This window comes from Zasmidium cellare (assembly GCF_010093935.1).
Source record: "Zasmidium cellare ATCC 36951 unplaced genomic scaffold M409scaffold_40, whole genome shotgun sequence".
NCBI classification, from domain to species: domain Eukaryota; kingdom Fungi; phylum Ascomycota; class Dothideomycetes; order Mycosphaerellales; family Mycosphaerellaceae; genus Zasmidium; species Zasmidium cellare.
This window is the reverse complement of record NW_022986984.1, coordinates 303,702-318,947: the sequence shown is the minus strand read 5'-3', so window position 1 is coordinate 318,947 and position 15,246 is coordinate 303,702. Positions and strand designations below refer to the sequence as shown.

General features: G+C 53.7%; 7 protein-coding genes across 7 annotated transcripts; 3 read left to right on the top strand and 4 right to left on the bottom strand.

The window, feature by feature from the left end:
- Positions 1–1,150: 1,150 nt before the first annotated feature.
- Positions 1,151–1,872, top strand: M409DRAFT_59038 (uncharacterized protein; the record flags this gene model as incomplete). Its single annotated transcript, XM_033814072.1, has 2 exons — positions 1,151–1,404; positions 1,458–1,872. The coding sequence occupies 2 exons, from the start codon at positions 1,151–1,153 to the stop codon at positions 1,870–1,872; spliced, it is 669 nt and encodes a 222-aa protein (XP_033662546.1).
- Positions 1,873–2,477: 605 nt separating this feature from the next.
- On the top strand, positions 2,478–3,104 carry M409DRAFT_28053 (uncharacterized protein; the record flags this gene model as incomplete). Its single annotated transcript, XM_033808855.1, has 2 exons — positions 2,478–2,507; positions 2,556–3,104. 2 exons carry the CDS (start codon positions 2,478–2,480, stop codon positions 3,102–3,104), a joined length of 579 nt encoding a protein of 192 aa, XP_033662545.1.
- Positions 3,105–5,454: 2,350 nt separating this feature from the next.
- M409DRAFT_59036 (uncharacterized protein) lies at positions 5,455–6,303 on the bottom strand (the record flags this gene model as incomplete). The annotated part of the gene is made up of 1 exon (XM_033814071.1): positions 5,455–6,303. One exon carries the CDS (start codon positions 6,301–6,303, stop codon positions 5,455–5,457), a length of 849 nt encoding a protein of 282 aa, XP_033662544.1.
- A 1,455-nt stretch (positions 6,304–7,758) lies between these two features.
- On the bottom strand, positions 7,759–9,206 carry M409DRAFT_28050 (uncharacterized protein; the record flags this gene model as incomplete). The annotated part of the gene is made up of 3 exons (XM_033808854.1): positions 7,759–8,359; positions 8,414–8,820; positions 8,883–9,206. 3 exons carry the CDS (start codon positions 9,204–9,206, stop codon positions 7,759–7,761), a joined length of 1,332 nt encoding a protein of 443 aa, XP_033662543.1.
- A 956-nt stretch (positions 9,207–10,162) lies between these two features.
- M409DRAFT_28049 (uncharacterized protein) lies at positions 10,163–11,040 on the bottom strand (the record flags this gene model as incomplete). Its single annotated transcript, XM_033808853.1, has 2 exons — positions 10,163–10,976; positions 11,027–11,040. The coding sequence occupies 2 exons, from the start codon at positions 11,038–11,040 to the stop codon at positions 10,163–10,165; spliced, it is 828 nt and encodes a 275-aa protein (XP_033662542.1).
- A 34-nt stretch (positions 11,041–11,074) lies between these two features.
- Positions 11,075–11,368, bottom strand: M409DRAFT_28048 (uncharacterized protein; the record flags this gene model as incomplete). The annotated part of the gene is made up of 2 exons (XM_033808852.1): positions 11,075–11,227; positions 11,282–11,368. 2 exons carry the CDS (start codon positions 11,366–11,368, stop codon positions 11,075–11,077), a joined length of 240 nt encoding a protein of 79 aa, XP_033662541.1.
- Positions 11,369–13,933: 2,565 nt separating this feature from the next.
- On the top strand, positions 13,934–15,097 carry M409DRAFT_28046 (uncharacterized protein; the record flags this gene model as incomplete). The annotated part of the gene is made up of 2 exons (XM_033808851.1): positions 13,934–14,744; positions 14,799–15,097. 2 exons carry the CDS (start codon positions 13,934–13,936, stop codon positions 15,095–15,097), a joined length of 1,110 nt encoding a protein of 369 aa, XP_033662540.1.
- Between the last annotated feature and the right edge of the window lie 149 nt (positions 15,098–15,246).

Genomic DNA, 15,246 nt, shown 5'->3' with positions numbered 1-15,246 from the left:
TGGCTCGGGTATCGCGTCGAACAAAGTGCATCTTCAAACGGTAGAAGCAGCTTCTGGGGCTTGCTATGGGCTTGGACACTCTGTACATTAGCTGCGCAAGCCATCAGCGAGATTAAAATGTGACCTGAGAAACAAGAACGAGATCGAACAAAGAAAAGGTGAAGTCAGACGGAGCGGTTGGTTCTAGTCACCATCCCTGCCTTTCCAGTCCAACGGTCAAAGCGGAAGGAGCCGAAAGCAGGAACAACAACAACGCTCTCTCCTCGCGTCTCGCGTCCCCTTCGTCGCTCACGTCTTTACTCTCTTCTATAGGATTGCAGTATCACATCACAGGGACTTTGTCGGACAGTGGTTGCAAGCTAGTCAGGTTTGTTGAGATGGAAAAAAATGACGAGTCTCGTCAACCCCAACACAACCCTGACGACCGGAAAACGAGGCATGGCAGAGGCAGACACTACCTGCCACGAATCGTCAATTGACGCTTCTGCAAGGCTAATCCTCCTAGGCCTTCATGCTCAAGGGTCTTTTAGTCTACAACAATCCGTGTCGTCCACTAAAATCTCGATTCCACGCCCAGGTGACGGGCGTTCGTCTAGAGTCCCAACACGAACGGCTCCAGAAGCCACGGCCCTAAACCAGCATGCCAAAAGAACCGATATGCTTACGACCTCCTCGAATATATCTCGCTACATCGACCGTTGGTGAGGTTTTGGTCTCGCTTCTCAAGCGGCCTGCTGATTAACGCTCCAGGCGAGGGCTGAGCATCGTTGCCAAGACCTTGAAGTAAAGAGCTGAACCACATGTATGGCTTCTCGGCCGTGGCAGGCAATGATCAGCTCTATTGTTATCTCGACTAACGGAGAATTGGAAGTCAATCATGGCCTCGAACGATGGTAGCGTGCTCCTTGGCTTGTCGCGAGAGTCGGGCGACAGAGGATGACATCGATTAAAGTCTCACACTGAATGGTATAAGTACAGCATTCTCCCCATCCATGGGGTCCCTCAATATCATCAGCAAAACACTCACCCATAGCAGCAACACCCTCAACCTTAGAAATCTTTTCCTATTTCCTTTGTATTTCCTTTGTATCTCCTTGATTCATTCACTTCAAAATCCAAACCAACAAGCGCCCACAAATCCTCCGTCAAGATGCACTCCTACACCTTCGCTGTCGCTCTTCTTCCAATCCTCGCTGCCGCCATGCCGGCCCCCGAGATTGGCCAAATCCCATGTGGAACCCACCTTGGCCAAATGCCTTGCACGGCTGATTCAGGCGATCAAGCCACAACCACAACGGTGTCTTTCACCCCCTCCACCCCGACGCCCCAACCATCAATCGTCTCGGGCGATCAGTCACCAGAATCTCAATGGAGGTCCCAGAACCACAACAGCGATGTTGTCACGTACGTCCAAAAGAAGTCATCTTTCATCGAACATCTCCTGACATCCTGTACAGCTGCAAGTCCAGCTGGGACTGCAACAGCTGGTGCCAAGGCAAAATGGGCGGCGCTACCACCGGCTGGGCGGTCACTTGCGAGACCTACGCTCCACCAGGCGTCTCCTTGGACTCGATGACTGGCCAATGTCTCTGCTACAAAGACGATCAGGTCGAACAGATGCTCCTCGGCCTCGGCGACGCAATCTGCCTCGCAATCAACGACGCTGCTTATGATACCGCCATTTTCACTTCCTTCCTCATTCCATACGTCGGCGAGGCCGCTGACGCTGGAGCTGCTCTCTTCAGAATCGGATCCAAGGTTGTGCGCAAGGGCGCGAAGGATTGCGGCATCAATGTTTGCCCGGGACACAAGTACACTGTTGTCGACCCTGAGGATTTCCAGAGCCAGGCTGGTATCTTGGCTTGCGACTAGGTGGAATTTTTGGTACGAGCTCAACGAGGTGACGGATACGACTTGCAGGATATGGAACGCTTGAGGGCTTTGTTTGGTAGTCCAGTTTGACTTTTTGATTCAGCGCATCGATTACAGCTTCACCCCTTCTCCAGCAGGGCTTCTCCCCCACTACAAATCAGAGACATCTCACTGCGCGACAGCTCCAGTATCAATGCTTTTGTGCCACCAGAAGATCACCAACCCACGCCAAGGTAGTCGCGTCTGCTGGTTACCTCGATGTCGCCGGCTTCAATGGTCTCACGCACGATCTCGTCGCGAAGGTCGACCGGGGTCACCAAGGTCTGATCGTTCGAGAGCTGGATGTATTCAGGCCGAAGATGAGAGGTGCCTCCCTTTGCAAGGTGGAGATTGAGAGCGCCTCGCATTGTACGAGACTGACATTGATGGCGAGCACACGCAAATGTCACTTAAAGCTTGAGCATGTGAGAATCTTGAGCATGTGAAGATCGACGCATGACTCGCCGTTCCTGCCGAATTCAGAGGTCGCCGCTCGACACAAACACTTCAACTTCGGCTTTTCATCGTGAACTCAACCTTCCACCGATCAACACAACCCCAAAATCATGACCGAGCTGCCACAAGCAGGGCGACAGGTGAGTACTTGAATACCTTGCATGCTCGTCAAAAGCTGACAGAGCAAGCGCGACATGAAGCCGCAACCCGCCACTTCTCCCAATGCACCAGCCGAGACCAAGGAGTGTCACTTCTTCAAACTACCGCCTGAGCTTCGTTTCGCCATCTATGATGAAGTGCTCTCGACAACCGACTTCGTCCAAGACCAGGGCCTCGAACCTCGAATTGTCCGACCTTCGCTGCTCGCCACGTGCAAATACATCCAAGTTGAAGCAGTACCGCTGTACAGGAACCATCTCGGCATGATGCTTGCGAAGTGTACGAGCGGGGCTGCGTCGATTTTGATGGAGTTCGTAGAGCTACTCGGAGCCTCCCAAAACGATTTACACGCGGAGCGTCGGCTCACCGTTGCCCTCAATCGACAATTGGCCAGAACGCGGAAATACGTTGAGGAGTGTCATGAGTCAGCTCGAGAGGAGCTGGTGGACATCAACAGAGCCGTCGGCTCAGCCTCGCTGTATCTGAGAATGGACTGCAAGACAAGAACAGCACTTGCAGAGTCTTTAGACGAGCTGGTGATGGTTTCAGTGGCACTGAAGAGTCAAGGCGATTCGTAGGCCCAGTGGAAGATCGCTGGACTGCTGGAAAATGGGGATAGGGTAAAGCGCTTCACAGGACCTCAATGCTTGTCCTGAGCTAATCGCATGCACAAGTGAGGGGCTGGAGAGTCAGGATACCAGCAGTCAAGCAAAGACCAGGGCGGGGAGGTGGATATGCGAGGAATCGAGGGGTTACAAGCGTTGTAGCGGGCATGAAGAGCACGTGCGACGTACTTTGACTTTGATACTTTTCACGCAACCTTCACCTGCATTTCGATTCTGTATGCAAACGGACGCGGTACGTTCATTCACTCACAGCACGTGAATGAGTTGCGTCATTACCCGCTAGCGTGAAACACTGTCGGCACACGTCCATCTCTGCACTTGCACTGGCTTCATCTTCGTCCTCACCACCATCTCACTCCAACCTCGACCTCATCAACAACATCAACTCGGCGCGCAATCCCCAAGATTTGGACAACCCCTACGACCCAGGTATGTGCATCCACAACTTGCGACTGCAAACGGCTAACACGCCCCAGCAACCACTCGCGATGGCGTCGCAGGTCCTCTCGCCAGAGACTCCGCCCGAGTCCGACGAGTGCTGTCTACTCAAGCTGCCACTTGAGCTTCGTGTTGTGATCTACCAGATGGCCTTCGAGGGTCTCTGCTTCGACGGCGAGGAGCGATTGGAGGAGATGACGAGAGATCGGATGGCGAAGATGCAGGGAGATTGGGCGAACGGTGACGCAACTGCAGAAGAACAAGGGCTGGCGTGGATCACGGAAAATGGAGACGGCGCTGAAGAGGACGAAGAGGATGACGCAGACGGTGCTACGAACGAGGAGGAGCATGAGTACACTCATGGGGAGGATAAGATCGAGTACAAAGACAACACTCAAGACGAGGGTGATGCGGTCAACATCGAGGACGACGAGATTGGTGATGAGGAAGTGAACATCAGCAACGGTGAGGGAGAGACTCGCGATGAGCATGAGGGAACCGAGGAAGACAACCACTACCAGGAAGAGGGTATTGAGACGGAAGAAGGTGACCATGCCGAGGTTTCATGCAACAGTGACCCAGAGAACGACGACGGCGACGACTCAGAAGCCAGCAGCCCTGGGGCCGAAGACGAACCTCGCGACGACCTCCACATCACCCGCCCACCACTCCTCGCCACATGCCAACAGATCCGACAAGAAGCCATTCCTGTCTACAGCAACGCCTTGACCGTTCTCACGACGAAGATACTCACCGACGCCAACGACACCATCAGCGGAAGCAAGAAGCTCATTGACGAGGGTGGGAATGAGCTGGGTTATCTCAGAGGCCTCATCGTGTCCATGCTCAAACTCAAGTTGCTCAATATGGGATATGTCTCGAAAGACCGCGTGTTTTCCATTGCGGAGGAGGTAGTTTCCATCGAGGCGAGCGTCGGAGGAAGTGTCGTTCGCAGCAAGCAAACCAAAGACCCATTGGTGGAGGCGACTACGGAGTTTCGGAAGCTCATCTTCAATGTCGCTGGTGTGGATCTCGGCGAAGAGTCTGCTTGAATGATTTCCGGGAGAAGAACATCACCATGATTATCTGTATCATTGCAAGGAATGAGTTCTGGCGGCAGCCACCGGATCAAATTGGGAAGATTGAAACTCGAGTCACTTTGGGAATTGAGGTTGGACATCAGCCAGGACCTCTATGCTACGGCTGGCGACTTGAATCGAGGGGTCAATCTGGGTATGAAGCCCTTCCCATTACCTCTGTGATTGTCAAGAGACATTCGGCACAGCATGTCTTTCAGCACAGAGTCTTGTCCTGTTTCTTAGCTTTTTCTCATTCCTTCTAGGTACAAAAAACCACGTTTGTTAAGCATGTCCGTTTTGGTAGAACCCGACCTCTAATACAGTCATCGTTTCTCGTGATGTACCCTCCTCGGTCCCCTCAATGCGGAACGTATCGAATCGCCGTCCCTCTACCTTTTCGCAAGAGACAGCGCTGGTCATTGCACTCCAAGCTGCTTAGAGGGTTTAGGAGTAATGGGGATAGATGTTCCACTTTGATCAGAACATCGAGGGTAGGAAGAGACAGTCGCCTCGAGCTCGAGCCGGATGATGAGATTATCGCTTGTGACGGGCTTTGTGACGGCAGGCTAGTGTTCGGTCACATCTGCGTTGGCTTTGACGACTTTTCTCGCCTCGCTCATGCCCGGCGGGCTGAGCTGACTGGGAATGGAAATGCTGGTATGCTCATTCTGGCCAACCCCTTCTTACAAGCGCAGAGCTGACGATTCATGATCCATCTTCTGCACCCTTTGACCCTTCGAGTATTTCAGCACGCTGGGCAGGCTCCAGGCATGAGTTGCGGCATATCACTTGTCTGAAGCCGCAATCGGCAAATCGATAATCCACGGCGCATTCGAAGGTTGCTTCTTTTCGTCCATGATTGCAGCGTTGACCATGAGAGTCTCATGGCCTGGGGCAAGCTTATTTTGCTGCACAGTAGCGTCTGAATCTCCAGCTTTTGCGATGCTGACATCGACGGCCTCATCGGCATCTCGCGCATCCCATGATGAGACCACAGCACCGTACCCTTCATGAATGTGGCCAAAACAGTGCATGAGTGGACGTGCTCGAGCGACAGCCTTCAGAAGAGATTCACATCCGAAATTCTGGCCGTGACCAAAGTCCAGGATACCATGTGGCGGGCCATGTGTCATGACGATGTCCACGTTTTCGGGAATGGACCATCTGTCAGAATTACGAGGGTAGCCGAAAGCCCAATCACCAAACTCAGGTTGGTAAGGCGAGACGAAAATAGAGAATTTCGACCCACTCTTCAGGGTGAACTCGTACAGGCCTTCGGTGAGGTAGGTGACATTCGCCTTCTTGGCAAGTGCGCGGGTCATGATCTCCACAGCTTCATCATGCTCCTCGGGCTCATCGTCTTCTTCCAGGTGAGTTTTCCAATATTCGCCATCGAGGCTGAGATCATGGTTGCCTGCAATGACCAGCTTGAGCTCGGCATCGAATTGCTCGAACATCTTCAGGGCTTTCTTGTAGGCTGACAAGCCACCGACTTGGGTGAGGTCGCCGCAGTGCAAAACCACGTCCACCTTGGGCGTTTCTTGGCTGAGTGGAAAAGGCTTGCTTGGGTCCTCCTCGAAATTGTGGGTATCCGAGAGGACCATGAAGCGCGTTGGACTGGCGTGGACGGCCATTATTCTGCAGGGATATTGTGTGATGGTTGATATCTGTGTGTCTGAGATTCTTGGCTTGACTTGATGAGTGTAAAATGTCTTTTCTAGTTTTCACGACAAGTGACGAGGCAACGTATGACTTATGTAGGATACCTAGATGGGATTTTCGAATAGATGAGTACTGAAAATCAGCAGCGTCGGACTGGTCGCTTAGCATAACCAGAACTTGGGGAGTCCCAAGATCATGTGACCTGTGGCACTGCGCCGGAGGCTCCACTCAGGATGGTTCAGATAATCGAACACTCATCTATATTTCTGGCTTTCGAATATTGTAATGCGGATGGCGATACGTTCGCTCGTGGGAGCGATCATCTCATCACATCGACTGTCACCTGCGATGATGTGAAGGGCTGTGAGTTTGATGGTCCTGGAGGATGTGGCCACATTTCATGCGCTGCTGCGCCGTTGAGTATCACAAAAAAAAGGTTTCATTTGAAGGTTGACGGCGAAAAACACCAGGTGAAGTGGAAAGGGGCGAAATGTGGGTCCATCTCATCCTGTTTCAGCCAATCAGAGGACACATTTGGTCGACTTTTATTCTCCTCGACCACAAACACCTTCCCGTGAACATCAGCATCCCCCAATCCAGTCGAATCAGCTAAGAGGGAAGCAAAGATGCGAAACGGTGAAGCAGCCAAAGAATAACCACAATGCCCTGCCTTCGAACTTCGCGAGATCGTAAGCTGTCATTCGTCGAGTTTACTACAGAAGTAGAACGATCAAAGTTTCGTACTACTATATTATACGTACGTGGAAAGAGGAAGTAGCCTTAGATTTGCTTGAGATGGGCAGTAAAGGGGCACTAGCTACGAGCCGTCGACCTTACAATTCTCCGGATTCAATGTCTTCTGCCTGCAAACAAGAGACGGGAGGTGCTCGATCCAGTAGACTTTGATCTTAGCGTCAGCGATTGATGAGGCCCGAAGATAATCGGGCTTGCCAGCCACATGCAACAAGTCCAAGAAACTTTCCTCCTCTAGCGTATGAAGTACTATCGCTAACTTCCGTGGTCGAGTCGTGTCTACTCTTCCAGGTTGTACGGTACTTTTCGAAAGTGCCGACTTCTTCCTCCACTTTGACAAAGTTTAGACGGCAAAATTTCATCTTCACCTCCCCTCCTCCTGAACATCATATCGGCCGGGTTTTCTTCTTCGTCCCTGGACCCGGTCGAATAGATCCTGCTACACACGCTTTGCTCCATTTCCCCGGGGGCGAGTTTTGCCGGGTGGATCTCCACCCCAACGAGACGCTCGTTCCTAGTACACCTACCTAAAGCTCGTGGGACCTCGCCATCAAAGTTTGCAACCAAGAAAGGTGAGAGTAATGACACCTTATCGTTGGGAGGTGTGCAGAAACAAAATCGAGTTCAATAAATCTTCCAAGATCTTACTTTTAATGGGTATTATCATACAAGTGCTATGGGTCCAGAACAGTCTCCCTTTTCACCGGCCGCTTCATGACCCACTCTCGTACTTTCTTCCATTCCTCATCTTGCTCTGCGCCGAGAGAAGTCTTTCGTTTCCCGCTGTCGGAGATATGCCCGTCCTCGCCGGCCTCGACTGAACTGACTGAAGATGCCTTCCTCCTCTGCTGCTGCTGCGGGATGTAGTCACTCCGTTGGACTTGCTGTCTCGCCCATTCGATTTCTTCTTCTTCCTGACGCGACAGCATGTCTCCCGTCGGCGAGGTGGGTGAGTCTTTCGGTACTACTCTGCCCTTCTCGTCTAGTGCATATACCAGTCTTGTAGGACTGTCTCCTCCGTCGTCTATCGCGGTCCAGTCGGTTGTTGTGAGTCTGCCCAGCGCAGTGGCGTTTCGCATGTTATTTGTCGTGACCACCAGGTCTGGGAAGTAGGCTCGGAAGAATGATCGCACAAATGGCAGGCAGATGCAGATGATGGCGAGTTGGACTTCTACGACTGAGGAGGTGTAGAGGTCGTAGCCGTACCAGCTAAGGTCTTGGTGGTGGCCGATTTGCCAGAGGTAGTAGGTTCTCGCGACACCGACCCCTGTGACTCTGTTGGGTTCAATATTAGCTCAATGACGCGGAGGGATGGCAGACTGGACTTACAAGAAGCCGGCACAGAGAAGACAGCTCAGCGCGATTTTCTGTCCTTTGGTGGCGCCAATGTCGTGAAAGTAGAACAGGGCGCAGGGAAATGCAGCAGTCCATAAGTCCGACGCGATCGTGAGAACACCAGTGGCAATGGTGATGCTCTCTCCGTTGAGACAGTGGCCAGCTTCGTTATGGAGGTCCATCTGCAAAAAGTCCCAATAGTAGTGCAGTGGCTGGCACATGAAGCAGTAGGCAAATAAGATACCGATCGAGCTGCCGACGGTGATGAAGAGAAGGACGTAGACAAGGAACATCCAGACTTTGCTGAATGTCACTTTGGCCATGCGCCGATAGCACAAGAGAACCGAGCATTTTGTGAACAACATGGTGAGGAGGAACAGGACCTGAGCCAGCCATCCAACCTAGAGAAGAGGATTGGTGTAAGTAGCTGTTGAATGGGTCACGGACAGAATGATGTGCTCACCTTGGCAGAAGGTCCGAAGTATTTGGGCTCAATGTTCCAGACATGCCTGCCGAGTTTGTATTGCCAGTCGGATATGCACGCCGTGACCGTCAGCGTGACGGAGAAGATCCAGGCGACAGAGATGAACGCATCGTCCAGTCCAAATGGCCCCGATCGCTTGTTGACGCGCAGGTATAGTCGTCCCAGGACGGGCACAGTCGACAGAATCTGCCATGTGATGGCGAACGCTCCCAGCCATGATCGTTGCTCAGGAGGATTGGCATAGTTCGGCCTCGGCCAGTGGGAGATTTCCTCAAGCGTAGGTGTGTAGAAGTTGCCGGGCATTGTGTTGCGAGCCTTCTCGTGCCCGATGGCCCTTGGACTGAAGTACCGAGTCAAGGCTCATCGGCCGTACTGGAGCAGCGGTCTGCAGAGCGCGAACAGAGAGATGGCATCGTATTTCGGAGAGGCGTCGTCTGGCAGAGGGGATATAACAACAAGCCATGGCGTTTTCGTTGGCTGTTGATCCCTTGCCCATATTGTCCAAGTGCAGTCGAACAGTGCGGGGGTGGAAGGCGGCGCAGATTTGTGTTTCAATAGAGTCGAACTAAGGCGGCAGGGGATAAACCTTCCACTCTAATAGACTCTTCTTAGCTCCAGGTGCCGAGGGTAGTTCTGGCCCAAGCGCCGGCTCGACGTGTTGTTGTTGTGAAAGACGTCTTTTCAAACAGTTACACCATGAGTTCAAATCAGGAGTGACTCTTGATTGCGCAATGCCCTGCTATTGCATCTATTAGACTTCGCATTCGTTGCCACTCGCTCTCCAGGCACGCCAACTCGCAAATCGTCGGACGTATTTTGCAGGTACTCTGTGCCTTCTCCCTGTGTTCGTCTTCGAAGCTACCGAGGCCTTGATGATCGCCAATGCCCTCCCACCACATCGCACATCCTGGACCGGCTTGCTTTTGATGTATTATTTCCTGCGTCGCCACCCGAGGTCTGTTACTGGAGGAGGTTCCAGAGCTGCAGTTGGTGGTTGTGTGTGCCTGGATGAGGCACGGGCCGGTATTTCTTGCGGCGGCTGAGGGCTGGTGCTGCGAAGATACTGATGAGGGAGGAGGTGTGCGCTGCGTGGCCTTGTCAGGGAGGGAACGTGGTTGTATTTTCGAGGGCTTGGGGCGGTTGTGGTGGATGCGTGAAAGAGTCTGGCACTGATCGAACGTCAGGTCATATCAATATCTATGATACCCCCAGCCTATATATCGACACTCCGTCATCAACCACCGACGACCTATTCCCTCTCAAACATCCACCTTCTTCCTCCCTCCATCCTCCTCATCAATCTCCTCCCCAGCAGCCTGCACCTCCACCCCCACCAACACCTTCCCTTCAACAGCAACAGCATCCTTCCCCGCCACCTCCAAAGCCGTAACCTCCGCCCCAATCCCCTCCGTCCTGAACCCCCTAAACCTCCACACACTAACCCTCTTCTCAAACAACTCATCCAGCTCCTCCAAACTCCGCCCACTCATCTCCGGCAAAAACACCGCCACCCACACCGCGGCCGCGACCGCGAAGCTGCCCCACACAAACCCGATCTTGCCCTGCAGGTTCGCGTAACCCTCGTTCTGGAGGTAGGGACTGATGTACTGGATCATGAGGTTCACGACGAAGCCGCAGAACGTCGCGATGGTCATGGTGCGCTCGCGCAGGGCGGTCGTGGGGGCCTCCGCGCAGGTGATCCAGACGCAGCCGGCCCAGCCGATGGAGTCGATGAAGAACCAGACGAAGATGGCCGCCAGCGTGCCGCGCTGCACGATCGGGTCGTCGCTGTCCGCGTAGCCCGTCAGGCCGCCGACGGTGAAGAGGCTTGCGGCGACGAGGATGGAGGAGACGAACATGAGCGGGCGGCGGCCGACTTTGTCCGCGATGATGAAGGCGCAGGCGTCCGCCATCATGTTGACGAAGTAGAGGTAGATGAGCATTTTGTATTCGTCCGCGATGCCGATGGCTTGGAAGAGCACGATGGAGTAGGTCGTCATGTAGGAGTTGCCTTGGGCGGGTTGCAGGCATTGCACGCCGAGGGCGATGAGGGTGCGGCGGAGGTTGGGGCCTCTGTGGAAATGTCAGATGTGAGCGGGAGGGATGGGGATAGAGAGACGTACCGGAAACAATCCATATAGCTGGTATCGTTATGCAACAGCTTCTGCTCCTCAGGGGGTCCCGGAGGCGATGGACTGCCAGGTTGTGGGGATTGTGTAGGTTTGGGTGGTGGGCGAGTAGATTCCGAAGTCGTGTTGGAATTGCGGCATGCCGAGGAAGCCGGACCAGTAGTTTAGGTCGAGGCCGTAGGACATGCCGGCGAGCTGTGGGAGGGGGAGGGTTAGTGATTGTGTGGTGACGGGATATTGGGGACTTACGGATGCATAGCCGCTGGTTAGGACGAGAGGCCAGGTGAGGTCGCGGCCAAACTCGTTCTTGGTGTTGCGGAGCCACTGGAGGACCATGGTGCGATGCTGGATGCTGCCGTCAGGCAAAGGACTCGGTAGGGAGGAACTGAGAAGAAAGAGAGACAGAAGATGGGGATGGGAGCTGTTGATCAGTTCAGGTATATCAGTCTACCGACCTACCTCACGCGCGGCAGAGGTCAGATACCGTTATCGAGTATAGCGAACAGCTGCCGACTATGCCGCTATCGTGGAGAGAACCAGTGGGATAGGAGATAGACGGCAGGGCTGTTCACTTGATCGGCGGATAAGAATAGGCGGAGGTGCCATGGCGTCGTGGCCGGGGTCATGGACGGTCTACTCAGACGGATCGTTGGTCGAGACTGCAGTCGGGGACGTACAATAGAACATTGGTTCCTAGTAGTACAGCCGAAGGTCTTGTTTCGTTATGATACAGTTAGTACTGCCCGTGCTTGTAGCCAGGACAAGCTTGACCTGAGGTCAGAGTTGGCCGCGGCCAGCTTTCGATGGACCGGGGTAAGACATATCTGATAGGCGAGGGCTATGCACACCACGTCCCTTCCTCGCCTTCCTTGCCCTCGGAGCTCTGATAAAAGGTCTAGTTCATGGGTTGGCCTCGTCTCCCCGTCCTTGTCGACGATTCTGCCGTCAGTCGCCGCTGGAGACCTTTGGCTCCCGTGCTTGTGGTGGGGATAGTTCCATGTTGGAGTGAGATCACAGGATACGGCAAGGCCAGATCAAACGGCGTGTCCGCCAGCCGCAGCTCTGTAGAACTCTAGCAGGTTCTTGCTGAGTTCTGTCTCCTCCACATCAGCTCCGTCTGTGGCACCGAGTTCGTGAGCCTTGGCATTGAACTCATCCTGTTTCTGGGAGAAGTGCTCCTTATCAAAGTTCGCCGGCCATCCACAATCCTCATAGATCCGAAACTTCGCCCAGTACCGGTTGTGGGCCGCCTTGTGTGAGAGCAAGTAGTCACCATACAAGTTCTCGATGGGCTCAGTGGCAAGACCTGCGGCATTCCATTCCTGCCTCTGCTTCTCCAGCTTGGCTTGGATTGCCTTCGAGATGGCTGAGTCTGGGTTTGCTAGTTCCTTCTCGTCGTAATCAACCTTGAGTTCAATCTGCCAGCCGAGTTGATTTCTCCAGGGAAGCCATTCAAGAGACCGCAGCTTGCGCGCCCACTCGTCAAAGAAGGTCTGAACTGGATACCGCTCGCAACTGGTCCAACGTGAGGGATGCCACTCTAGTATGGCCTCTGCGAGGTGGTTAGTGAGCTCTACTATCAATATGTGGCTCGATGCAACTCACTCTCGTGGAGATCGTAGGCCATATTGAGACCATGTGGATTCGTTGCGGTCGCCAGCTTGAAGGCAGTAGGAGGCAATTTCTCGGTCGCGTCTGGACCAACATCCCTTGATTCATCATATCGTCCAGGGCCGCCAAGTAGGTACGAGGTGGCAGAACTGGTTGGTGTGATGGGGATGCCTTTGACGTGGCTGGAGAGCTTCTGCTGCTCGACGAGGATGTCGTTGGTGAAGCATGGCAGTCTTCCTATGACTTCGATGGTCTCCGGAGCCAACCCCGCCGCTCTGAGGGGAGCTACTGCGATTGGATCCTTGGGTATGCCATGTGGAGGTACTTGGACGTCGGTGTTCTGCACATAGTTGGCGTCGATGAGAGCAGCAAAGACGGCTTCCAGTCCTGATATGAGTTCCGCATGCTCGGCCGTGATGCCACTTGGGGTGGTGGTCAGTTCGCTCATGGCGGCCGGATGAACTGAAGTGGTAGTGAGAGGCAAACAATGTCAACGGTGACTGCAAAGACAGGCATCACCTGACAAGGCTGATGTTGTGATGGAAAGAGAGTTTGCAGAAGAAGTCAGGTACCTGGTTGTTACATGTGGAGTGCAGTGAAACTAGAGGAGTGTGCCAAGACATAACAAGGCACGAGGTGTAGGCATTGGGCGTCTCATGTGATGGCCACGATGGCGTAAATTGTCAGGCCAGGGATCGGACCCCTGCACGCGACTGACCTCACATCATCGGGTCGGGCGAGGGCAAAGAAGCGAGGCACCAGCACGAAGACGGCATCTCCGCTTGCGCTGCCTGACAGGAGTAAAGGTGTCCATGTGGATGTCGGTGAGAAGAGGGCAGTCAGTCGGGCAGTCAGCTCGTCGGGCAGTGAGGAGCCACGGTATCCCCGAGAAACGGAGACTGCTAAGGTATGCTGCTTTCGAGGCTCTCGCAGTTGTAGAATGTTGAGTTCAACTTGGAAAGATGGCTTCATATTCATCTTGTACCGCAGGACGCAACTTCCTACAGTAGCAATCTCCAGCAAATCCACAGACTCTGCCATCTCCGCGCAAAAGTCCCTTTCACGGCGTTGCCAAGCCAAACATCCCGCCCGAACTCGGCGCCACTCTTGTTCGTCATTGTGGACTTCCGTGGGATGCATGACTAACCCCTCGTCGCCCACTCGCCGGTGGTGAGTTTGCTGTCGTGATTAACAATCCTATCGACGACTATTCCGCAACCTAAGTCCTGTCATACTGCGACACGACAGACAGAAACTTGCCACACACCTTCACACGAACCCTCTCCCGCCATGGCGCCCGCCGTCATAATCGATAACACGCCCGACTTTGGCACAGACGACTTCCAACCACCCGTCAAGTCTTTCAGCAACGGCAACACCCCTCGAACGCTTCTCCTCGCCCCGCCCTCCGTTGCATCTCACCCAGACGCTTTGTCGCGAGTCGCCGAAGCCTACGATCGCAATGCCACCGATATACAAATGCTCGACCGTCTCGCTATGGGACTTGTCGCCCTCCCTGCATCGACATACGATGTTGTCCTCATACTCACAGACGTCGACCAAACTCGACAGGAGAGCTCGCGGTTACTGAGCAGAGAAGTTATGGAGCGGATAGTGCAAGCATTGAAGCCGGGTGGGAGACTCAAGTCGCAGGATGATACATTTGGTCGGTTCCCTGGCGCAGAGCAGACGGAGGCTATTCTGTCGGGGTTGGTGACGAGTGATGAGGGTGGAATGATTAAGCCAGAGACATCAGCGGCTCCTCAGACTGTCAAGTTGAGCTTTGGAAAGAAGAAGGCCAACGCTGCTGCGGTTCCGGCGAACGCTGTTGAAGCAACTACCGCGGAGAAGAGGAAGAGCAATGATACACCAACTGGAGACGGTGATCTCGCACATAATGGAAGCAATGGTGTTGTAAAGGCGACGCTGGCTGGTGTGGGCTTCATTGACAGCAACGATGACTTTGACGGAGGGTTCGATGATGGAAGTGGATATGACGATGATGACGAGTTTCCAAGCGACGAGCAATTGCAGAATGCGGAGAGGATCGATCCAGACACACTGTTGACGGAGGAGGACAGAATGAGGCCGCTTGATATTCGTAAGTCTTATCAGATCTTTCGTACATTGACTGTCAACTGATCCGATGATTTAGCGGAGGCGTGCAAGCCCAATAAGAAGCGGCGGCGCGCTTGCAAGGATTGTACTTGCGGTCTTGCACAGCGAATTGAGGCCGAAGACAAGGCCAAACGAGATGAGGCCGATGCTAACCTGGCCAAGCTCTCCGCCAACGACTTGACTGAGGTCGACTTCACTGTTCAAGGCAAGGTCGGCTCGTGCGGCAACTGCGCACTTGGTGATGCGTTCAGATGCGATGGTTGCCCGTACATTGGACTTCCGGCCTTCAAGCCCGGCGAGGAGGTGCGCCTGCTTAACAATGATGTTCAACTGTAAATCATGGCTGTTTTTCGGACGATCAAATCACGAGCAGGCGTTGGAGGGTCACATGCTGTATGATGCTGAAATGAGATCATGGAGGGAGGTCACATAGAGACGTAGAGTCTACTACAGGAATGGACTCGGCTAGGTTGGGACATAGTGAT